General features: G+C 41.8%; 1 protein-coding gene across 3 annotated transcripts; it reads left to right on the forward strand.

The window, feature by feature from the left end:
* Positions 1-19,121: 19,121 nt before the first annotated feature.
* On the forward strand, positions 19,122-26,090 carry LOC141600244 (N-terminal acetyltransferase B complex catalytic subunit NAA20). 3 transcript variants are annotated; one of them, XM_074420448.1, is made up of 7 exons: positions 19,122-19,545; positions 20,562-20,701; positions 20,843-20,933; positions 22,438-22,570; positions 23,609-23,678; positions 25,664-25,724; positions 25,825-26,090. In XM_074420448.1, the coding sequence occupies exons 2-7, from the start codon at positions 20,624-20,626 to the stop codon at positions 25,914-25,916; spliced, it is 525 nt and encodes a 174-aa protein (XP_074276549.1). In that variant the 5' UTR covers positions 19,122-19,545; positions 20,562-20,623; the 3' UTR covers positions 25,917-26,090. The 3 variants fall into 3 exon arrangements, with proteins under 3 accessions (XP_074276549.1, XP_074276536.1, XP_074276543.1); XM_074420435.1 differs by having other exon boundaries at positions 19,350-19,545; positions 20,553-20,701; XM_074420442.1 differs by having other exon boundaries at positions 19,421-19,545; positions 20,556-20,701.
* The last annotated feature ends 123 nt before the right edge of the window (positions 26,091-26,213 follow it).

The raw sequence follows: 26,213 nt of genomic DNA on the forward strand, positions 1-26,213 counted from the left end.
TAGCCAATATCTCCTTGATTCGGTCAAACGCCTTTTGACAATCATCATCCCACATGGTGTGGTCTGTTTTCTTGAGTTTCTTGAAGATAGGCTCGCAAATCATGGTAAGTTTCGATATGAATCGACTTATATATTGTACCTTTCCCAGAATCCTCGACTTCTTTTTTTCTGTTTGAGGTTGTGGCATTTCGATCAGAGCTTTGATTTTTGAGGGATCTATTTCTATACCGCGTTGGCTAACGACATATCCCAGGAGTTTGCCAGATGTTACCCCGAATGTGCATTTCTGAGGATTGAGTCTCATGTTGTACTTTCGTAGCCTCGCGAAGAACTTGCGAAGGTTTGCAATATGTCCCTCTCTTTCCTTGGATTTGACGATCATGTCATCTACATATACCTCAACTTCTTTGTGCATCATGTCATGTAGGAGTGTAGTTGCGGTGCGTTGGTATGTAGCTCCTGCGGCGTTAATCAATCCGAATGGCATTCTTTGTATAGCAATATGTTCCCCATTGGGTGACGAATGCGGTCTTGTGCATATCTTCCATGTCCATCTTGATTTGGTTATAACCCGCATATCCATCGATGAAGGATAGTAATGCGTGGTCTGCAGTATTGTCCACCAATATGTCAATGTGAGGTAGAGGGAAGTCATCTTTCGGACTTGCTTTGTTCAAGTCCCTGAAGTCAACACAAACACGGATTCTCCCATCCTTTTTGGGCACAGTACTATGTTGGCTACCCAAATCGAGTTCTCGGAAACTTTGATGAACCCGGCTTTGAATTGTTTATCCACTTCTTCCTTAATCTTTAGAGCCCATTCTGTTCTCATTCGTCGAAGCTTCTGTTTCACAGGTTTGAAACCCGGCTTAATCGGAATCCTATGTTCGGCGATATCCCTGTCGATCCCTGGCATGTCTTTGTAGGACCAAGCGAAAACGTCTTTGAATTCATTTAGGAGGTTTATGAAATCGGCCCTTTCGGTAGAGCTCAAGGTAGTCCCTATCCTAAGTTCTTTGGGTTCTAGTTCGGTTCCAACGTTGATGGGTTCGGTATCTTCTATTACTGGTCCCCCTTTCCCTTCTTGTAATATTTCTTTGGCTACGTAGGGAGGTATTTCGGTCAAGTCCGGGTCTTGGTCATCCTCGCATCATCGTAAATGAATTGCACTCGAAAGAACACAGAGAGTAAGCGAAACCCGATTTATTCATATTAAAATTTGAGTAAAGTTGAAACAAAGAAGCCAACGGATCCATGGTCGGTGGTGGCAAAGGAACAAAGAGGTTGGGGCATTCCCGAACTACCGTGACTACTCGAGGCTAAGCTAGGAGAAACGAAGGGAGTGGGGATGACAACAGAGTAGACTCTCTAATGACTCCTCTGACTCCGACTCGACTCCGACTCCGACTCCGACTCGAACGAACTCGTCGTCTTCTGGTTCTCCTTTGAACATCTCTCCTTCTCCAGTGGTGAGCTTGAAGAGCCTTCCTTGGTTGTTGGTCCATTTGATAGATTTTCTCCATCCTTTCTGCTGCTTTGTGTCGATTTTTGTGATCAACGCGGTGGGGTTGAAGCGATCGTCCTGAAGTATCATAGTAATGATCTCATCCTGCGCGGCCCTAATGAATCGATCCTCTCCAAACAATAGGCTAACAGCTTGTTCGTCGAAGCAAGGTGCTTGACGGGTTTTGACGGTAGGAACCGTTTCGGGAGGAATGAAGTAGCAATCGTGAAAGATCTCGATTCCGGCTAACTTCCTCTCAAGATAATGCCAAGGTTCGGGAAATCCATGAAAGGGTTCTGAACTTCCTTCTTGAACGAAGTATCCATTTAGAGTGGGGAGATATGGTCTCATTTGGACTCCCACGTGCTTGCGATTTTGGACTTGAGCGAGCATTTCGAGAACTTCTTCTGTTGTGGGTTTGTACCCTAGTCCAAGTGGTATCCTCGTCGAGTTGCCTTTCTTGTATGGTGGGAAGGTGTTCTTCCGAATTGGGTTCAAAGGCATTCCAGGGAAGTATCCCTGGGATTTGAGTATGTGGTTGACCACCAAGTTAGAGTAGGGATTATAGTATAAGGGTGCCAACTCACTTTCTATGACATTCACACTTTGGAAGCCCCCAAGTTCGTATATGGGATCCGCAAGGACTTGATTGTTTGATTGCTTCTCGATTATTGCCTTGATGGGTGACGAAGTGATCATCACAACTTTGCCATTTAGTGGGATCTTGATCTTTTGATGAAGGGTGGATGTTACCGCTTTGGAAACGTGTATCCAAGGCCTTCTCAGAAGTATGTTGAATGAAGCTTCGATGTCCACTATTTGGAAGTTAACTTTTCGTTCGATTGGTCCCGTGGCTATGGTTAGGCTAGCAAGTCCAACCACTTTTCGTCGTGTACCGTCATATGCACGTACACCTTGATTGGTGGGAGTCCAATCCGACTCTTTCATGCCTAGCTTGTACGCCGTTTTGAGGGGTATGACGTTGACCGCGGAGCCATCATCTACCAAAGTCATTGGCACATTCTTCTTTAGACAAATGACAGTGATGTATAGAGCAAGGTTATGACTAGCGCCAAAAGGTGGCAAGTCTTCATCTGAGAAAGTAATAGGATTACTTAGCTTCGGTGATTCTTGGAAGACCAAGTTGACTACGTCTTCGGGAGTGGAGTTATGCGCTACATTCAATTTGGCCAAAGCTTGCAGTAAAGCTTGGCGATGCGGAAATGAGCTTGCCACTAGTTGCCAGACTGAAAGATCAGCCTTGGTTTTCTGTAATTGCTTGAGCAAATGATCAGTGGGGTCATCTTCGTTGTCATTTGGTGTGATGACGTTGGTTGGACCGTTTTGAGTAGTGCTTTGATATGGACGACCCGAACGAGTTAGGTGATCCACATCTTGGTCTTCACCATTTTGGACTATTTCCTTGACTAAGGAGTTTTCAATGAGGTATTCGTCTTCATCATCATCGGCCCAAACCCCATTGATTGCAGCTAGTTCCTTCATTCTCATGATATCACTTTCTAGTTGTATGATTTGATCGACTAGTTTATCAACCACGGCGACTACTTCTTGCATAGTGGCATTTTGAGAGAAGATCAATGGTACGCGTTCTTTAGGCATTGCATTGGGATGGCTCAAGGCCGTTACCATGTTTTCTAGTTCCCACACTTGTCTATCTACACTCCTTGCCCATGCGATGAAGTCGGAAATGGTAGGGGAGATGGTAGAGTAGAGCCTTTCTTTCTCAATTGCATGAATTTCATTTTCGGTGGGAGAAATGAGGTGTGAGCAATCTAAGGTAGATTCGTCACTTGTAATCACTAGAACTCCAAGAGGATTCTGAGTGTTGTTGGGCTTACCTCCTGGTGGAATTGGAAGTCGACCATCTTCAATCATATCTTGAAGCACGTGTTTCAATTTGTAGCATTTTTCTGTGTCGTGCCCCTTGCCCCTATGGTATTCACAGTGGGAATTTTCATCCTAGAATTTGGACTTCTTTTCGGGTTCGGGAGTAGGTCCAATGGGTTGGAGTTTACCTTGTTTCATTAGCCTTTTTAGAGCGTTGGAGTACGTATCCCCAAGGCTTGTGAACTTCCTTGGTGGGCTAGTTTTTTTGGATGGCTCGAGAAGGTTAACTTCGTCGGTCTTGCTAGTAGAGCCGTATGAACGACTTGTGGACCCTTGATATCCTCGACCTACCGTTTTGGACAAGAGTCCTTTACGGATGTCATCTTCAATTCGTGTCCCTAGTACGGTTAAGTCCTTGAAAGTCTTGATGTTTTGATATCTCAAGTGACTGGCATATATGGGTTTGAGATTATCCACGAACTTTTCCACGAGAGTAGCCTCATCCGGGCGTTCAACTAGTTGAGTACTAGTCTTCCTCCACCTACTTAGGAAGTCGGTGAATCCTTCTTTGTCATTTTGGGTAAGAACCTCTAGAGTACGCATGTTGACTTGGATCTCGGCATTATCCGCGTATTGTTTCGAGAACTCGATTGCGGCGTCTTCCCAAGTAGCGACCTTTTTGTGATCTAAAGTGTAGAACCATTGCTTCGGAATGGTGTCAAGAGATGAAGGAAAGATCCTTAAGAACATCTTGGGTTTGATGCCTTTGATAGACATGTAGTCCTTGAAGGCACCGATGTGGTTCAAAGGGTTCTCATGTCCTTTGAACTTAGGGATATCCGTCATGCTAAAGTTAGTTGGTAATTTGGAATTGACGGCTTCATACTTGCGATTGTTTTCCCTATAGATGTCATCCCCCTTAAGGTACATCAATTGCTCCTCTAGGTATTGGAGTCTCTTCTCAGCTGCAGTTGTTCCTAGGACAGTATTCTCATCTTTAGACTCGTCATCGGAGAAACGTAGTATTTCACTTTTAGGGGGAGGCAACTTTCCCTCTACATCAAAGATGCGGCCTTCGATAAGTTCAAGGCGGTCATAGGTTTGTTCTTGAGTGATTTGCATTTGGGTTATCGCGGCTAGGATTCGATCATTACTTTCTTGAATTTGCTGGAGGTTTGTTTCATCACTTGATCCGGGCATCTTGGAAACTGGATAAGAGATCGGCCACGAATCAAAACACGATCGACCATTCTATCACACTTGCTAAAAGAGGAAAAGTTTTGACTTGTGAAGTGGGTGTGTGCCACTTGTGTTGAGTGAGTTTTGAAGAAAGACAAGGTCTTTGAAAATGTGTGTCCTAGTCAACTGTAGTGTAGTTGTAGGAGTGGACTCGAAGTGAGGTTTTGAAATGGGCTTGTGGCCCAAATTTTGACGCGACAAACGGACGGAGTTTTGACCGGATTTTGCGCTAATTAAAGGCTTATTTCGAAATTGTTGTTTGAAAATAAGGATTTTGATTTTTGAAAATTCGTCATGGTTTTGTTTAGAAACGGTGATCACGTAGGGTTTACACATTTATACAAGCATTATAACGGGATGCTGAGTGCATTTAGAAGGGTTTTGGTTTAAAGGGTAGGTTGCCATACCGAACCATCAAACCCGAAGTCTGTGGAGAGGCTGGTGCCAAACAAGAATAAGGCCGATTCCTAGTCCATTTCCTCAAGTAGTGAAGGCCCTTGATACAAACAAGAGTAAGCATCATGGTATGGATGACGTCAATCGCTATCCATCCTTAGGCCCAAATAAGAATTAGGACCGTTTAGACGGGAAGATTGGTCGAATGGGTTGGGTTGGGCCTAGGAAGGCCGAATAAACGATCTAGGAAGACCGAGTTATGAAAACCGACAATTGTCTTGTACAAACTTATTCCCTAACCTTGTTCAAGTTTCACCCTTGCTACACGTAAGTGTATTTTCCCCAGCGGAGTCGCCAAACTGTGGACAGCGGGCCGCCCACGGGGGCGCTTGGTGAGAAACGGGGACAAGCGTTTGCATTTTGTAAGGAGTCGCCACCAATTTTTATGGGAAATTGGAACCGTTCGAATACCTCGTGTCATGTAAAGACACAAAGTAGTGACATGAACACTAAGCAATCGTTACCCTTAGCATTCTATGTCTAGAATGACTCTCGTGGATGCCAATGAACACGGGTGCTCACGGAGATCTGGAGTAAGGGGTGAGGGTACGTATTAGGAAGCTCTTTTGATCGAACACCTAATCCCTCCCGCCTCGATAGCGGCCTCTACTAATGATTAGGGAAGTTATTCGTACTCGATATATCGTCGGTTATATGCATGCAATGCAACATCCAAGTTTTAATCCTAGCATGTGAGAATTAGACTAAGTCGGTTGACACGTAATTAGCATACAATTGGGTCGAAGTTGGATTTAATGCTCATTTACATGTGAGAACAAACAAATGATAAAAGAAATACAATAACTATAAATTACAATAATGAAAATTACATTAGGATAAGCGATTTATGTCGAAAATACCTTTAAAACGGATAATTTGAGAAAACGAATAAAAGAATAAAAGAAGGAAATACGAACAGGAATTAGCGTGATATTACGGACAATAGTTAATTAATATGTAAACTAAATAAACTAGGTCAAGGCAGAAACGGAGTTCAGGGACAGAACTCATCCTGGAACAGGCGCAGCAGAGATCGCGCCCTGAAGAAGAGGCGCAGCGATTCTTTGCGTCTGTTCCAAGGGTGAGTTCTGGCTGTGAAGCCGGAACTGCAAATCGTTAATGTTAATCGGTAATTTTAAGGATTGATTAGATAATAATTACTCGGATGAAAGTGATTTAATGTATTATTTACATATGAAGGGGTCATGAAAGCGATAAACACGGATGAGACGGAATTAAACGGATTAATTACATGAAATAATGATTAATTAGTGAATTTAAACAAACTAACTAAACAAATTAATTAGGGTGAACATGATGAGTTAATGACGAATATGTGAACAAACAGATGGAAATATATCAACGGTGAATTCCAGAAACTCAATATGAACAAATTGAATCTCCAAAACCCGGATTGAATATTAATGACGAAAACCCGCAAATATGAATTACTTGGGATTTAAGTCGAATTTATGACGATTGAAACATATTAATGCATGATGATTAAAATATACATGTGATTATTAATGATGAATAATTATACGAACGAATTAACAGACGAAGCAAGCAAAAGAAAGATTACGAATTACAGAGGACAAACGAAGAAGAAAGGAAGCAGGAACTGCGGCAGCCTCACGAAGAGGCGCAACAGTTGCTGCGTCCTTTCTCGACGGTTACTTACTGGAAATCCGCAAAAACAGGTTTTAAAGCACGGTTTTAGAAATCGGTTTTAATGGTGTATTCGACATAAATCTTACAATGGTGATACGATAAAATAAATACAATAAATAAAAGGAATTATACACCCTCAGACTTACATGTTGACGAAACGAGACGAACTAAGATATCGACTAGTGAATGCTCGACGCGAATGCAAAGAGAGTGCCCTCGTAAGAGGAAAACGATTGATTAATTAAGGTTGATTGAGTGTAGTTGGTCAAATTGGTCTGTCATGCAACGGAGAGGCTGGTACCCGGAAAGATCCGAGCTTACGTGGTCGGAAGTCCAAGCACGTAGGCGCCAATTAGTAAGAACGAAGTCTAGAATGCAAAGGGAGAAGAGAAGGGCGGACACTCGCGTGAGAAATATGAGGAACGAAGGCTCCTATTTATACTAATCACGTGATGGAATAGGGTTTCGGAGACTCTTTGGAAGTGAATCTCGGAAAGATATGAAAAAGATACGTAAATCATGCAAAGAAGGGCCTGGGAAGAGGCGCAGCAGTCACTGCGTCCCTTGGAAGAGGCGCAGCGCCTGCTGCGTCTATTCCCAGGAGGTTTCCTCCTGCTGAAGAAAGATTTCCGCGTTTGAGTTATGGTAGGACGGAAATAATTCGATTATCTTATGAATATTACGGGATATTATTTGCCAAAAGATAAAATTTATGAAATATGGAATAGAAATATCCGGAACATTCCAGAACATTCCGACTCGGGATTTAACAGTTATCAGAAAATGGAGACGGTTTTTGACCCGGACTCCGAATGTACTCTAATTACTGCCAAAACGACCGTATCAGGACGTAGATGACAACTAAGAGGTTGACATTAATATTTGAGCACACACTTGACGATAATCTTACGAACTGTCACAAATCGTTCCGCGAATCAAACATGCGGCCCAATCATCACCGGGTGGTTTGCGGGAGGTGCCGAAATGAGGTGTCTACAGAGCCCCCACTTTGATTGAGGCGTGGACAAGGTGAAAGTCAAAGTATAGCCATCAGGTCAATCGAAGATTACAACCTGACGACTATGGCGACGCGAGGCGGCTCAAGGGGTCTGAACCAAGGACCTGTCGTCGGGAACATTTTAGAGTCTGTCGACTATCGGGGAGGGTCGTTTAAAGTCCATTAGACTACGTAAGGAAGCTCGCCAGCCATAAGAAGAGATCATACCTGAGACTTAATCGAACTTCGCGGGGAAACAAGAAATAATGAAAGCAGCAGGACGTCGGTAGAAACTGCTGGGGAATCCGCTTGCGTTAGTCTCATGCGAACTCTGGCAAAACTTGAGGTTGAATCTGCTTGCGTCGGTCTCAAACAAACTCTTGTTGGTGAATATTGACGACTAGGAACATCTTGATCGTCATGGAAGGAGTCTTGGGTGAGCAGTACTGCAAAATACTACTGCGCTGGGGACAGACGACTAGGAACATCTTGATCGTCATGGAAGAAAACTCGAATGAGCAGTACTGCAAAATACTACTGCGCTGGATATAATAATTTGAGCAATACTGCAAAATACTGCTGCGTCGGATATAATAATTTGAGCAATACTGCAAAATACTGCTGCGCTGGATAAAACGCGGGCCGGAACGAAAGAAAATCATCGAAACGGACCAAAAGAATATAATAGCGTTGAAGAAGAGGCGCACCAAAGATGGGCCCACAAATAACGAACCCATCACGAATTTTTGAAAATTCGTATGGAGGGAACACAAGGAAGAGGCGCAGCAAGAGCTGCGTCTCTTGGAAGAGGCGCAGCGCCTGCTGCGTCCTTTCCCCAATTTGGCTATTTCCGCGTGAAAAAGCGAAATCAGAAGGATTATATTCATTATTTCGAAACATAATTCTTTCAATTTCTCTCTCGAACCTTCACCATTTCCGTCGAGGTTTGATCCAAAAGCTTGCATTAAACATGACTAATCGAGGTATGTGTCTTAATCTTGCATTAATCATCTACATTTGTTGAATTTTGAGCCGCGAAAACTAGGGTTTTCGACCCTTTTGATCGAAAATTTGGGGCTTTTCCCCCAAATGGATTTGCATTGCCAAATTTATGTTAGAAATGGATAGTAGGCAATGTTAGGAACATAACCATGTATTTGCTTTGAATTTTCATCGAGTTTTGAGCCCTTGAGCGAATTTTGAGACGGTTTTACAGCTGAACCGTAAATTGCTTCGAAAATAGCCTTAGGATTGTCCATTGGCGATGAAATTTGATATTTGGGATCCTTGGATGATGGGTAAACTTTCTGCCATCTCAAAATTTTGGTTTGTGACAACTTTTTCAGGACACCTTTCTAGGGCATAATCGCCGTTATAACGAAATGCTGCCGAATTTTCGATTTGAACCTGGAACTAGGCTTTGACTTGGACTTGACTTGACCCAATTTATCACATGAGTGATTGGGTTGGCGGGAATATGGCCAAAGATGGCATGGAAAGGACAGTTTTTGGGGCCCTGAGGGCTCGAAAGCTCCTTAACAAATGCTTGTCGTCATGTGACGCGGCCTAAATTTACTTTAATGTTGCAGGTGATGAGGCTTCTACTTCTGGGAGGACTCGCATGGAGATAGACGCCAGTACTGTTGAGGAGGCTTTAGAGCAGGCCTTCACCGTTGCGGTGATGGCCACTGGAGACGAGGCTCACGAGGAGGAGGCCGTCGAGGAGGAGGAGGAGGCCCCGAGGCGGGCCAACGTCAGGCGAGGAGGTCGTCAGCTGAGGGGAGCTCCTGCGTGGGCTGAGACCTGGGAGAGTAGGCACCTCGTGTGGGCTGCAGAGGGTCACCTGTCCTACAGGACGGTGAAGAGCTTGGTAAATAAGAATTCACTACTCATTACCTATTCTCTTTCATTCTTTTTGTCCAAACTTCTTGCAAATTTCATTCAAAACTAAAGATAGCTCTGTTTCAAATCATAATAGGAGGTCGGGAACATCAGGTCGTTCTCGGGTTACACGACAGCGATGGAGCACTATGAGCGGCTGTCGGCGGAGGAGAGGGCCATGATCGAGCGTGGAGCGTTTGGTCCTCTGGTTCAGGTCTGGAGGGATATCGTGAAGAGGAAGTTGCGGGCTAACCTTAGCCTGGTCCGCGCTTTCTTGGATCGATTCTGGGATACGACTTCCACGTTTCACCGCGCTTTCGGTGAGGTGGGAGTTACTCGGAGGATTACGGCATGATTTCTCGTCCGCCGTGCGAGACCGTGGAGATGGTGTGGCCGTGAGATCGCTATGAGAGCGGACTCGGCCGAGGCGAGGAGGTTGATCGGCCGGAACCCGTCGCCGAAGGTCTGTTGCGATCTTGGGTTTGGTACCCAGTACCTACGTTCGAGACTACTTTGCGGGGAAGACCCGGCGCCGGTGACGATCGATGGGAGGGAGACAGCTCCTCCTCCTCCTCGTATAGCCGAGCGAGAGGGCTCGTCTCGTGGCTTTGGTGGTTCCTGTCTTCGATTTACCTCGGAGACAAGGGCGAGAGGCTATCGACGAAGCTTCTTCCCTTTCTTTCGACTGAGTTCCCTAGGACGCCGGGACCGGGTCACTTCGGTTTGCGGTCCTCATCCGCTTCATGAGGGCCATGGTTCGTCCGGAGTTGATGGAGAAGGGGACTTCTCCTGGCGCCGTCGGACTGGACTACTTGTTGGAGGTATGAACCTTCCTTTAGACCAAAGTAAATTCCTTTCTTTATTGAATCACGAAAGATCGTCATTGATTATTCCGTTTTACGAGCATAGGTGTACTCTTACTTCCCGAGTCTCGCGCCCAAGAGGACAGAGTCAGCTGGAGAAGGCCTATCCCGTGGTGAGGGATTGGGTGATGTCTTGGACGAAGAGCAAGCGCTCTTCTCACAATGTCTACCGGCGGGATGTGAACGCCCTTCACCGAGCAAATGTGAGTATTCCACTCGTATTCATTTATATTTCTTATCCTTTGCTTCCACTTGATCATAGGAATGATCTTTGCCTTATCTTGTCGCAGTGGGTGCCCAGACCTTGGGCGGAGTACGCTGGAGCGCCTCCTTTTGTCGCTGAGGTCCTTCGACCTAGGAGCCCGAGTCGGCTGCTGTTGTGGACGTCGATGGGTCCTGTGTGGTATTTGGGCGAGCGTTTGGCTCGTCAGTGCTCTCGGGGCGCGTTGACGGTTCTCATTGACCCTCCGAGGACGATGTTCGGGAGCCTACCGAGGCCGAGAGGGAGGCGGACTGGCCGGGTGCCGATGGCGACGACCTTCTTCTCGCTGGCGAGGACTACTCAGCGTTCCTTTACGGGAGGTTGGCGTACTGGCCAGTAGTGGTGAGTATCCTTTACTTTTCTTTGATTTGATTTTGGGAACTACGACGAAAGATCATCGATTAATGTGAGCTATTTGTCTTTGCAGGAGGTTGAGGCGGCGGGCATCGAGCCCCCAGTGTACCCCGAGACCCTTGAGTACACTAACGCGACTGGGAGGACGACGATCTCCGAGTTGCGTGACTTTGACGTAGCGTGACGGATCTTTGGCCTAGACGAGTGGCGGATCGATTCGAGGGTGAGCCTCCGGCTTATATACCTTTCGTGTAAGAACACATTTGATTGAACTTGTTCACTTTATCGAGAATTTCTTTTGAAATGCGAGTCGCGCCATCTCGGTTCGTGGCACTATGGAGGGTGGCCAACCGGCTACGAGCTACCGCCATCGAGGCACTCGTCGGTGGTCGAGGTCGTCAGGTATGAACCTCATTTGATTTCTTTTGATTTTTGATTTTCAGTTTTGTTTGAACTGATTGACATAAGCCAATTTCTTGTTGTCTACAGGCTGGTCGTGAGCTGGAGCGAGAGTTGACCCAGTCTCGGGAGGAGACAGCTCGCTTGTCGAGGGAGCTCGAGTGTCGGGACGCCGAGATTGTTGCTCTTACGGCGAGGGTTGCTGAGTTGGAGGGTGCCCAGCAGTAGTTCTGCGTAGTTTTGTAGACTTGTACATTTTGGACATTTGACTTTGAATGTTTTTGGACTTGTTTGGGGCGCGAGCCCCCAGTTTGCTTGGACTTTGGACTTGGTTCGGGGCGCAAGCCCCCAGTTTGCTTGTACATTTGTGTATATGATGGCCTGAGTGCCTTTGCTGCTGGGTTGTGTTGCTTGTACCTGCACGTTAGTTTTTGAACAGGTTTGGTAGACAACGGTTTACGCCGTCATGCTGCCGAAATTTACATGGAAATCACACCAAAACATACATTTTATACACATATGGTCTTAATTAGCGCAAAAAAAATTAGACTCAAAAGGACACAAAAATGCAAAAAATTTGCCGGAAATGACCGGACGGTAGGGAGGGTTACCCCCTAAAAAAAAAGAAAAAAGAGAAATCTACAAGTGTAGAAATGAAAATGTTGAAATTTGTTAAAAAATGAAAACAAAAGAAAATTATTTCCTAAAAATGAAATTTACTTCCTAAAAAAAATGAAATTTATTTCCTAAGAATAAATAAATGAATTAAAATAATAATAAAAAGAAGAAATAAGTGCGATAAAAATGGCGAAGGTGTCGACGTCGCCTCGAAATGCGTGCCCGCGAATTTAGGAAACTTGAAACATGGTAAACTGCTCGTATTTACCAAAATAAAATCCCGTAGGAATAGGAAATTATTCGTTATAGAATTAGGAAAGATCCAAACGCGGAAATCGCAGAAAGTGAGCCTGGGGAGGAGGCGCAGCATGAGCTGCGTCCCTTTGAATAGGCGCAGCAGGCACTGCGCCTGTTCCTAAGCCGGTCTTTTCTGGCGGATTTTTGGAAACAGCAATTAGTATAAATAGAAGCGTCGACGAAGCCTTACATCATATAATTCTTCCGTCTCTTCTCCGTTAATCTACACAAAAACTCCCAAATTAAATTTTCAAGAGAAAATTGTCATCATGAATACTTTGGAGATCCGCTTGAAGGAATGGACTAATGAATTCTCGAATATTGAGAAGCACGACATGGGTGCTTATAACCTTGGGTCTCTATTGAGTTTGAAACTCATTAAGGTTGTAAAACCGTTCTTGGATGCTTGCCTTGACTATTGGGACCCGAATTATCATGTTTTCGCGTTCCCAGGTGGTGATATTTGTCCTTTTCCGGAAGAAATTGCTGCTATTGGTGGGTGGGACCTCGAGCATTTACCTGCCATTCCTTCCGCTTCACAAGGGTACAAGAGCAAATTCCGAGACCTGCTCGGATTGACTAGACTCGAGGTGGATCGCTTAGTTACCCCGAAAGGCGTGAGAATGCTGGACTTTGTAGACCGATTCATCAACAGGGCTGACCCCACTGTCTCTTATGTTGCTAGGAAGAGAGCATTTGGCTTTTGTTTGCTGCATGTGTATGTCTTCCATGGACACGTTGATGAAGGTTTGCGAGGTGATCCCCGTCTTTTGGGTCTTATTGAGCAAATGGAGCTGCGCAGGAGCCCAGCTTGCTTATGCTTAGGAGAGATTATCTTGGGTTTGGATAATAGGAAATCCAACCGCGATTTGCCACTTTTGGGGAGTCCCGTCATTTTGCAGGTAAAAGACACCTCTTTTCTTTTTTTTCTTTCCTTTTCCTTTTCGTTTTTTTTTTTTTTTTTTTTTTTTTTTTTTTTTTCGGTGTCTAATACTTGCTTTTGGTAGGTTTGGCTTATGGAACGGCTCCGACTGCTCGAGCCCCCAGTTCATGCACTTTCCTATCATTCCCGTATGATTGCGATGAGGACGCGGTTGTACATGGTGGACTTCACCCGGGTCTGCGACTATTGGAAGAACAAGCTGAAGAATGATGATGGCCCGTTGATTAGGTGGGTTGTACCGTGGTGGCACCTCAAGTCTGTCACTGAAGTGTCTTCTTTGGATCCCACTAGGTCCGTGCGCATTCCGGGATTGGAGTTCATGGTATGCATCTTTCCTAAAGATTGATGAGGCAAGTTGGGGTGGGCGACTATCCCGAGGCTTGATACCGTTCCGCAGACTGCTGTAGTGCTTACCACCGAGAGCCGAAGAGAGTGGGCCATCAAATGGGCCCAAAGGAACATGTGGTTTTTGAGTTTCTCCGCCAATGCTTTGTGGGTGTCGGATTCCTATCTGAGGTGGAGAAAGGCTGCAACTTCGGAAGAACGCGAAAGACTGAGGAAACGCGAGCCTGTTGACTACAAGGTGCGCGAGGGAGAGAAAGAGAAGGAGAAGCATCTGACAGAGGGAGAAGAAGAAGCCGGGCTTCAGGTCATTCGTCCTTCAAAGAAATCAAAGACTACTCTTGTCGCAGAGATGGTGGTTGGCAAGAATGGAAGAGTCAGGCCTCGAGAAAGACCGTTGGTGATTAGGTCTGAAGTGGTGCAAGAGCGTCCGGCTCGAGGTCGTGACAAGAAATATGACAAGAATGACAAGGGCAAGGGGAAGATGGAGGAATAGCCCGAGTCCTTATTTATTATTTGATTATTATTATTATTGTTGTAATAAAAAGGAGGGATTTTTAGAATCCTAGCCTATTCTATTTTTATTATGTAACGTACTATTATTATTAGAAAGCGAATGGAATATAAAAAAGGTTGAATGGTTAAGAAACCGCTGTGATTTTCTTTTATTATTCTTGTCGAATTTCAAATGTAATGCAAATGTCCTTCTATTTACATTTTAGGTATAACGGGTTGAATCCTGTGAAGGATTGCCTACGTATTCACTTAAAAAAGCGAAATCAAACCCTTGCGCGTAGTTCGAGTAAATGTAAAAGAATAATTGTTCGAAGCAAGAGCTTGTAATGAACATAGAAAATAAGCATGAGCTTTTGCTTGTTCTCAAGGTGCGAATTTAGTTTATTTGATGATACGAGGATGACAATCTTGTCAAAATGCAAGAGCATAGTGACACTTAGCTTATTTCAGCTTGGCCAGGGGCCGTTTATTTAGTGCCACAAGAGCGACACATGGGTTTATGCGAGGCGCGTTTTTGTCCTATTCTAGGCATAGTATCGTTTCAGTTGGTCAAGGTTTGTGGGGTTTGAAAACTCATTCCCATCTAGGTCTGTGATTCTAACCGCACCCCCTGGGAGTATGGATTTGACTAGATATGGTCCGGCCCAATTAGGTTTGAATTTTCCCCTTGGGTCGACAGGTAAAAGAGCTCTAACCGATTTGAGTACTAAGTCTCCTTCTTTGATGTTTCTTGGCCTAACTCGAGCTCCCTCGACAAGCGAGCTGTCTCCTCCCGAGACTGGGCCAACTCTCGCTCCAGCTCACGACCAGCCTGTAGACAACAAGAAATTGGCTCATGTCAATCAGTTCAAACAAAACTGAAAATCAAAAATCAAAAGAAATCAAATGAGGTTCATACCTGACGACCTCGACCACCGACGAGTGCCTCGATGGCGGTAGCTCGTAGCCGGTTGGCCACCCTCCATAGTGCCACGAACCGAGATGGCGCGACCTGCATTTCAAAAGAAAGTCTCAGTAAAGTGAACAAGTTCAATCAAATGTGTTCTTACACGAAAAGTAAATAAGCTGGAGGCTCACCCTCCGAATCAGATGCTGCCAGTCGTCTAGGCCAGCATCCGTCACAGCTACGTCAAAGTCACGCAACTCGGAGATCGTCGTCCTCCCAGTCGCGTCAGTGTACTCAAGGGTCTCGGGGTACACTGGGGGCTCGATGCCCGCCGCCTCAACCTCCTGAAAGGACAAATAGCTCTCATTAATCGATGATCTTTCATCGTAATTCCCGAAATCAAAACAAGAAAAATAAAGGATACTCACCACTACTGGCCAGTACGCCAACCTCCCGTAAAGGAATGCTGAGTAGTCCTCGCCAGGTAGAAGAAGGTCGTCGCCACTGGCACCAGCCAGGTCCGCCTCCCTCTCAGCCTCGGTAGGCTCCCTGAACATCGTCCTCGGAGGGTCAATGGGAACCGTCAACGCGCCCGAGAGCACCGACGAGCCAAACGCTCGCCCAAATACCACACAGACCCATCGACGTCCACAACAAAGAAATGACTCGGGCTCCTAGGTCGAAGGACCTCAGCGACAAAAGGAGGCGCTCCAGCGTACTCCGCCCAAGGTCTGGGCACCCACTGCGACAAGATAAGGCAAAGATCATTCCTATGATCAAGTGGAAGTAAAGGATAAGAAATATAAATGAATACGAGTGGGATACTCACGCTGCTCTGCTGAAGGGCGTTCACATCCCGCCGCTAGACATTGTGAGAAGAGCGCTTGCTCTTCGTCCGGCACATCACCCAATCCCTCACCACGGGATAGGCCTTCTCCAGCGGCTCTGTCCTCTTGGGCGCGAGACTCGGGAAATAAGAATACACCTATGCCTGTAAAACAGAATAATCAATGACGATCTTTCGTGATTCAATAAAGAAAGGAATTTACTTTGGTCTAAAGGAAGGTTCATACCTCCAACAGTAGTCCAGGTCCGACAGCGCCAGGAGAAGTCCCCTTCTCCATCAACTCCGGACGAACCATGGCCCTCATGAAGCGGATGAGGACCGCAAAACCAGCAGTGACCCAGTCCCAGCGCCCTAGAGAACTCAGGTCAGAAAGAAAGGGAAGAAACTTCGTCGATAGCCTCTCGCCCTTGTCTCCGAGGTAAATCGAAGACAGGAACCACCCGGATGAACTGAAATTAACAAGCAAAATACCAAATTCATTACCGAATTCTAACATATAGTACCAAAACTTAAAACCAAAGTATTCATGATAAACGCCCCCATCTAATGACAATAAACCATAAATCCATGATAAACACCCAAAAAACAAAAATGGAGAAAGTCAGTTAAACCATACATGTGAAAGAAGAAAGATAAATAAGGGTCAACAGCTCACTCACAAGTACAATATGTGGCAAATAGGACTTTGCTTTTCTCAAGATATCAGCAAGATCACTCATGGCCTCCAGAAAATCACGAATTAACAACTGTTAGCGATAAAGTGACAAATACCTACTCTAAATATATCAATCCCAAGTTAGAGCAATCATGTGAACCTCATTTTAGACAATGGAATGTTCATGTTGTTCAGCCCTGAATTCCTTCTCGAATTAACCGTCTGGAGTATAATATAGTGCACCAAACGGTCACTGAGCACACATTCAAATGGAATTTAGATCGAAACAAGAACTTTAAAAAAAAGAAGAGAAAATGGATTGGGGTTTAAGATAACATGGAGAAGTGAGAAGGAAGGAGACATACTGATTATATGATCAGCATTGTCTATTAGAGCTTAATAACAACAACAACAACAACAACAACAACAACAACAACAACAACAACAACAACAACAACAACAACAACAACAACAACAACAACAACAATAACAACAACAATCAGAAACAAAATAATAACTTGTAATTAAATAAGGCAACTCAGACAGTAAATATCATACGTTCTTTTTACACCTTTTAAAAAAAGCAAGAACACATAAAATCTCAATTAGGTTGAACTCATTTGTATTTTTCCAAAGTTGACCATCTCCTCCACCATTTTCTGCTGAAAGACATAGCAAATACTGTAGTTGAAAATATCCCATCAGAATTAAACAACTTTATTTACGATTTCCAACTGGAACCCGCCATAGACATTACCTCGTTTTTAATTTCCTTTTGAAGATTGAAGATTTCATACCCAAATTAATAAAATAAAAATCAAACAAGATAGAAGAAGATTTGAGGCATATTTGATGTAGTTACGCTTACGATCATCACTCAAAGCAAACATAAACAAAACAAAACTCCACAAAATGATCACCCCGTTTTTTGTCAATTTGTCGAAACCCATAAAAGTTAGGGTTACAAAATTTTTAAAAAATGAGAGAAATAAAGACGACTTACCTCCAAGTAAAACGAAAAGGTATGTTGTTGTTGGTCGTTTGAGAAACAAAGATGAAGAACGAAGGTGATGGTGAAAGAAAATGCAGATGATGGATGATGGGAGATGATGAATCAGTAGGAGGAAGGGTATAGAGAGTAAGGAAGAGATATGAGGGGTTGAGAATGGAAGAGTGGACAAAGGAAAAACCAAGCAAACATGATCAGTATGGTACTGATGAATGAAATGAAATGAAATGGTGGCTGTAAATAAGGCCCAAATGCAGTCGAAACCCCACAAGCCCAAATGCAATCCCCAAGCAATCACACCCCAATTTATACTGAAATATCCAAACCCGCATGACAACCAATTGCCCAACCCACTTAGTAGCTACTATTCATTCTCCAAGTTACTATTCATTAGTGAATAGTAACTACTCCCTCACACTTTTATAAAAGGGGTAAGATTTCTCTTTGTTTATTACAATTTAAACTTTGGAGCAAATTAAATAGCACTATTAAAACCAATTTTATAATATAGAAGTCTCATGAATTATTGGTCGTTATAAATTGGAATTCATAAATTTTGACATAATTGCATACAAAATTATTAATGTATTCAACTTTTAATTAATTATTCATGCATCTCAACAAATACCATGATCTAAACTGGGGATGGCGGGGAAGAGCATAAAACGGTTGACCAAAGGATCTGAATGACGACAATTTAACCTTGGCGAGATCTACAGCTCAGGCAAAAAACGGGACTAACAATAGAGAGAGCAAAAATGAAGAACGACCGTTATTTTGTGTTGGTTTCATCGATAAAGATACAAGCAAATTTTAAAATGAAAGCGGAAATTCAAAACCGGTTAGTTCTCATAAGTCATAACCAACCCAAAAGCAGAAAAGGAGAAAATAACGACAACAAAATAAAACCAATTGGGCCTCCAAAATGTACAAAAACGGGAAAAATGAAAAATCGAAACAAAGGCTTACGGAAGGAAACCCAACAAAGAAACTTTTTGCATTATTCAGGGTGTAATTTTTAAACTTTTTTTTAAAAGGGAGTAAATTTTAAAAAGTGTATTTTAAAAGGGAGTTATTGATAATTTACTCTTAATTAATTAATGTAAAACTTAATGTTAATTATTAACAATTCTTATAATAATAAAATCTAAACCAACATATTCGTGCAGTTTACACGGCTTTAACACTGCTAACTTGTAGAGTCGACAAAAAATGACACGACCCGATAAACACGACACGAACCTGACACGAAATTAACGGGTTTAGGTCGAGGCTTATTGACCCATTTATGTATGTGGGTCGACACGAACACGACACGATATTTAATTGGGTCGGGTTTGAGTTGAGCTCTCTAGACACGAACTCGGCACAAATGACCAATTTACTAAATTAATCCTAATTTTTCTTGATCCTCCATCACATAAATATTTACACTTTCCAAATATAGACATAACACGAAAACACGACACGAACCCGACACGAAATTAATAGGTTATGGTTGAGGCCCGATGACCCATTTATGTAAGTGGGTCGACACAAACACGACACGAGATTTAAATGGGCCGGGTTTGAGTTGAAAGGTTCGTGACCCATTTATATGTGACTCGAACACGAACCCGACACGACCCAATCCGTTTACCAGGTCTACTAACTTGACAATAACATACTCAAATTATCACAAATTTGAAAATAATCCAATTCGAATTGAACAGTCTTAGACTTAACTCGATTGAGCGGTTTGCCAGGTCTAGGCGGCATCGATCAAATGGTTCACCCTTCCGGGCTTCAACGTATCGCCTAGAAAGTACTGATAAAACAATTTTGCATCTCTCAAGACTCTCACCCAGTTTTCCTCTTCGCACTTTCTCTCATTCTTGAGGGTCGTCCGCCATTGAAGCTCGATTTGCTACAGCTAAACACCTCCACATCCCCTCATCTCGATTCAACACTATTTTCATGTATTTCTTCTCTCTTTCCTCTCTCCTTATTTTACCTTGTTTTTTGTTTCTTTGCTCAATTGTTATCTTGTTTTTCTTTCTTGCAATAAAGGTATGCTTGGAAACACAATTATTTGAGTTGAATATCAGGTTTTTAATTTCTAATTTTCAATTTTAGTTAGTATATTAGCAATAATAATTTTCGGGATTGGTAGTATAAAATAATTGAAATTAATTGAGCTGTGCACCGGCTTTAAACCTAGTTTCTAGTAATTATCGGGTGAAGCGGGGGTTTGGATCATGGTTGAGGTAGATGAAAGGGTATTATAGAAGAGGCTGCGCTGTTTCGATACAAGAAATATTTGTAGTGATTCTCAAGGCATTAGTTATTTGCCGGATGAAGTGGATTAACTGCTTTCCGTATCGTGGTCGAGGAGGGGAGGGAGGGGGTGGGGGTGGGGAGATGAGAGGGTATTAGAATAGAGGCCCGCAGGTGTTTAGATAGGAGAAAGGAAAGTGATAGCGTGGAACCGAGGAAGGACTTTGGCTGCAGGTGTTGTACTGAAACGTCATGGAACTCGAGTAAGATGGACCTTGATGAGGCCGAAAAGTAAACTCTTGAACTGCCTCTGGCATTATTCAATTTGATTTCTGCAAGCTTTTGTGATTTTCGCAATTTTTGAAACCCTATTATCTCTAGCTTAGGGACTGGGAGAGTAGAAGGGACATAATTCAAATCAAGTGAGTGAAACACGGGAAATGATTCTTGCAAAGGATATTTTCATATTTTCATTGGATCTATCAGCTTATATCGTTAATTTCGGAGAAGAGACCTTTTCGTTTTCTTTTCTTTCATGTCCTTTTCGTCCCTTTCTCAACACGTTGTTGCCTGAACTAGGGAATTCGTTCCAATTCCCATCCTCTGTCACAGCTCTCTACTGTATCCAAACTAGGCAGGCATAAGTGCCTTATTTTTATGTTGAAACATTATGGTTTTCTTCTGATGAGAAGCGTGTTTCATGTGCTAGAAGAAATAGAGGATTCAAGCTGTTAAGTTGCCAGTGTACGTGCAAGAAATTGGTCTGTTTTAAGTGGAGTTATGACAACGATACGTAAATTTTGCTGCAATGATCTTCTCCGCTTTGCTAATGTTAATCTGGATCATCTCACTGAAACTGTAAGCACTTGTTCGTTGCTTGTCTCTTTTTTATTTTGCGTAGCTGCTTTAAGATTTAACACAGTTTAACCATTGTGCGTTTTTCGTGTGTTTGCTTGTCCTTGTCCTTGTTTCTTTTTCTGATGTATTCAACTAGAGCAGTTCAACATGTCGTTCTACATGACATATTTGGCTCGATGGCCAGATTATTTCCATGTTGCAGAGGGTCCTGGCAATCAAGTTATGGGCTACAGTATGTACTTTCTTTTCATTCGTTACTTTCATTTTTGTCTGTACTTACTATTTGACGTATTTAATTTGGTCCAGAAACTCGTTTGCTCTTTCAGCACAATTGGCTGCATATGACCCTCTGTTCGCATTAGTAATTTTGTATTGGTTTGTTTTTGTTATTAACCTTTGCCTCCGCCATTTCGTGGGGTTCTCAAGTGAAAATAGACATTATTAAATTGCAACAGACAACTTTGGTAACATTACCAAATCACATAGTGAAACACAAGATTTGTAATGCAAGAACCTAGAATTTTGCAACTTGATGGAACAACACTCCAGTTAATAAGACTATAAGAGTATAAGACAAAGCGCGTAAAACAGTGTTTTATGAGCACTAATATTTGTTTTCAGTGCCTCTTAAGGCTTGCTTGTTAAGTGGGTAATACAGGAAAAATACAAAGGAAAGTAGGAGGATGTGTTGGTGGTGGATGGAAAAGGGGTGAAGATAGACTAATAATAACTCCATTAAGAGGGTTATAGACTAATAGTAACCCACCTCCTTTGTAAGGCAATGTATCACCTTCATATGACGGACGGTAACAATTCCTCCACCATCCTTCATCCTCCTTTCCTCACTTCTTATTCTTCCTTTTACCTCCATCTTTGTCCTCATTTTCTGTATTGTTTTGAGCTTCATTACCTTTGTAACACTATCCACAATCCAAGTGACTCCTTAATGGGATACTTGCACATTTGTGCTCAATAGGAAATACAATATAATTGCTTTCTAAGCACCGTCTTGTACTAACCAAACCATGAATTCATATAGTCATGAATTCATCTAGTATATAAGTTGTTACATTTTAGTGTGGTGGAAACTAATGCCTAGGTGACTTAAGGTTATGGATTATTACATCTAGGTGATTGGTGATTGCTGACCCAAAGTTTTGATAATGTCAAAGGATGACCTATAATTGAAAGTTGAGTGATAGTTACAAGTTTTATGCATTGCTTATCGTAACTGACATAAATCTCTTATAATCACACTTAATTCTTACAAAGCCTGAAAATGAGGAGGCATCACTATAATGGTTATTTTTTTTTAGTCCATTTCTGACTTTCGTGTACTGATAAGATGAGTATTCTTATATGACAACTCGTGAATTTGTGATAGAGTTCTAAGGTCGTTTAGGGTTATGTTATATGTGTTGTATTCTTGCATTGCTTGTCATGCTCTATCAGGCTAATGTTGGGAAGGAGTGTTCAATCGTCAGCATTGAATATTTTCTATTGCTCAAGTATTTCCAAAACTGATTCATAACAAAAAAACTTACCAATTGGCCAGTAGGTACTTCCAAAACTGATTTATAGCACAAAATTTACCAATTAGCCAGTAGGTATTCGCTAAAGTTCCCTACATTCAAATAGCTCATTGGTCTATGGAACTTCCAGTTCTTTCATCTTTATTTGTATTTTTCATTGATATCGTGAAAAACTATATGTAATTCTCTACCATCCTGTTATAGTTATGGGAAAAGTGGAAGGTCAGGGCGAGTCTTGGCATGGCCATGTCACAGCAGTGACTGTTGCACCAGAGTACCGCCGGCAGCAGTTAGCAAAAAAGCTGATGAATATACTGGAAGAATTCAGTGATAAGATGTAAGTATCTTACAGCTAGACTATATCTTAACTTTTTGGAGACTTGGAGTCGGACTAATTAGTCCACATCTTCTTTTGATGACATCATCATATTGATTTGTTTGATGACTGATTTTGGCCTATGGATGCCTTTTTTTAAATTGCAAAATATGTAGTGAACATTATCTAATCCTCTTGTTTTTTCTTTGTGCTAAACAAACAATTGCAAGGCTTGTCACCATTCTCTTCACCTCAGTTTTTTAGATTAAATTATTGCGTAGCAAGCAATGTTCGTTATGCTTGTGCTTCATTTCTTTTGCACAAACTCAAATATGATAAGCTATACGTAATCAGTAATAACCCCTACTGTACAAAGCATTTGTAAAGCTCTTGAATAGTATTCTGCGGTGTCTATACTCTATTTATTTTGTATGTACGACATAGTATTCACTGTTTTCTCTCTCGGACTCTCATTAGGCTATTAGGCTATTCCCGTCACACACTTACTAGATGGAAAACAGGCTTTGGGTTCATTTTCCTTTGGCCATGAGGTTCTATAACGTTGAACTAAATTCTTCAGTGAAATTTGATCTTATCCCAAAATTCAATGAAGTTTGATCTTATCCAAAAATTTAAAAGGTTTCTATTTGGATAGTGATTTCTTGCATGGATATGTGAACATGTTTTTTTTGGTAAGGCATTAAAAATGGCAACATGGAGTTTAGAGGTTAGACCATTCGAAAGGTGTGCACGCGGGACGCGGCCATGCGTCAAAAACATGTCTGTGTCTGAGTATTGTCTATCACGTAATCACGCGTCCTGTAATGAGTAACTAATGCAAAATAGTAATTGGTCATGATCTAACTGCAGGAGGTGCTAGTATGAAACTATGAATGGGGAGCTCAGTGGCCCGAGTTGCCACTGCGTAGGCTTAAATTTGCACATTGTCATTCATTGCTTTTGCAATGCCATTGTTATCGCTTTGTTAAAATCAATGGAAATATGATGTGCTATTCAGTTCATTTTATCCATGTTGACACAATCGACTTTACTTTGCAGTGATAAAGCCTACTTTGTTGACCTTTTTGTCCGTGCTTCCAATATACCTGCGATAAAAATGTATGAGAAGGTACAGGTTCTTCCACTTAATTATATCTTGGTTTACTTTGATCTTCATGGTTTATATGTAGATTTTGCATTATATGGGGCGTGTTACACAATGCTCAAAGCATGTGTGTGCATTATTAACGGCCTTAATTATTCTCGTATTTGAATTGTGAAAAAAAAAATCAATCATGACACCTGTTACTCTATGCACACTCTTTTGCGTCCAAGGCTTTTGTTGTTTGTAGCTTCTTATTCTACGCAATTATGTCTTTTTGTTTTGGATCGATGTTATGTTGTGTTGAATCCCGTTTGCTCATTGTGTTCAATGCATCATCCGTCATGGCTCCTTTGTAACTCATCACGATGACAGAGATGTGTTGCCTAGTTAAGTCCGGACATATTTTAGGAATTGAAGTAGCTGTTATTGACTAATTCTGGGATTGGACCAAGTCATCCTCAACTTTGATTTACTAGAAAGCTTTGATTAGAATAAGATTTGCTGAGTCTTAATGTATAAGAGCGATGCCAAGTCTAAATTTATTGGGATATGAATAATATTGACATAAATAGCAGTTATTTAGGAGTTAGTTGGCGTGATGTAATTGATGATGTCAGCAGTAAGTTAGTTAGACATCATATAACAGACTATAAGTAAGTCGGTTAAAGCTATTAGTATAAATAGCTTATCATTGTCAATTTAATAACACAAGTTCATTGGATACATTATCAAATCAAAGTTTCAGTTCTCAATCAGACAAAGTGTTTTCATTGTAATCATAAAATTAGGATTTCATAAATAGTTTGATACTTTGGTCCACATGGGATAAAAGACGGTAAGTGTCCTATTGTAGTGAGGGTCCCCTTGGTTCTGTGGTTTATGTGGCTGAACTGTGCTTAGTTCAAACTAGTGTAGTTCCCGTGCTATAGCACGGTATTTTTAAGATGAAATTTATAAAGAGGAACTTTTAATAAAATTATTTGCATAAATTAAAGCTACTTTTAATTTAATGTTATAATATACTAAATATAATAATAGTAAGTAGATAGAAAAGAAAGTTTACTATTAATAATAACACTATAATGTTAAATCGATAAGGGGAACTAATTTATGAAATTAAGTTAGATGTAAAATCTAGTTAAAAAAACCTATTAGCCTTATTAAGAAAACTGGTAAAAATAATATACTACGCGTCTAAAAAGACAATTTACAAATTATTAAAACTAACATTTTCACTTTCTATTTCTTATAAGAAAATGCATAAAAATTGTTATACATTATTTAAAAAATACTCCATATTACTAAAATAAAGATTTCATAATTCGAGAGTGCAATTGATATGTTGTAAAATTGCATAATATATTAGGGGGTAATTGATTGTGATTGCATATTTTCGGGATAATATTGTAAAGATTGCATAATTTGAGAGGTTGTTTCCATGTATAGGATTGCATTTATTCGAAAAGTCAAAGCATACATTTGTTTCCATGTATAAGTTTTCACTTGATTTAAATCATACGTTAGACTTGACACAAAGCAAATTTGATTTATTAAAAGTCGACGGCCCAACTTAGATTGGCCCAACAAAGAGTAGTGTAAGTTAGGCGGGAAAACTACTTGAGAATTTTATTCTCTTAGTAGTAGGGGGGATGGGGAACAAGGTAGAGTCGCATTTCACTTAGAGAAGTAATGATTCATCTTCAGAGCCTATTCAGTTTGGTGGGGGATGAACAATCACCAGCATTGATGCATACACGATGTCTCCTTATTGAGACTATCTTTAAATTAATATGTTTCCTCAGTTTTTCAATCGTCTATGATGAATCGTAAAAATAAGTACAATAGCTAGACCCTCGATGTTCCTACTTTGATGCAAGGTTGGCCGGAAAAGTCACCGAGTATTGATCTCGTGCTTTGTGTTTGGAACCCGTTAGCATCATAATTACCTTGTGCATGAAGTCTATGTATGTGCAACTATCGTATTATTTTTGACACACTTGTTTTCTCAGCTTGGCTATGTGGTTTACCGGAGAGTACTTCGCTACTATTCTGGAGAAGAAGATGGATTAGGTAATTTCTCAAGTTTAGCTGTAGTTGAATACCCCTCAGAATATCCAAATTTATACGAACTTAAACATTCATTATTCCTCTGGTGTTAATCTGGTTTCAGATATGAGAAAAGCGTTATCACAAGATGTTGAGAAGAAGTCCGTTATCCCCCTCAAGCGCCCAGTGACACCTGATGAACTCGAGTACGATTAGTGTTTCTCTATATATGCTCCTGCTTTGTTGGAAGCAGTTTCCTGCTTAAGAATACACAGTTACGGTTTTTAGTAAGGCTTGTAACTCGCCCATTTGACAACTATAGATTTGAACCGAGTTTCAATACCTCCTTTGTTCGAATTAAATGCGAGAATTTCATCGTCTTTTCATTTCCCTCCATGTCCACAATTGCACCTCTTGTTCTACTTTCAATTTTGGCTATTGATGAAGATTTATTTGCACCTAGTATTTGTCAAGCATGAAGATTAAAGTTTAATTATCTTGGTAAAATAAATA

The sequence above is a fragment of the Silene latifolia genome, chromosome 1 (genome assembly GCF_048544455.1).
Source record: "Silene latifolia isolate original U9 population chromosome 1, ASM4854445v1, whole genome shotgun sequence".
NCBI classification, from domain to species: domain Eukaryota; kingdom Viridiplantae; phylum Streptophyta; class Magnoliopsida; order Caryophyllales; family Caryophyllaceae; genus Silene; species Silene latifolia.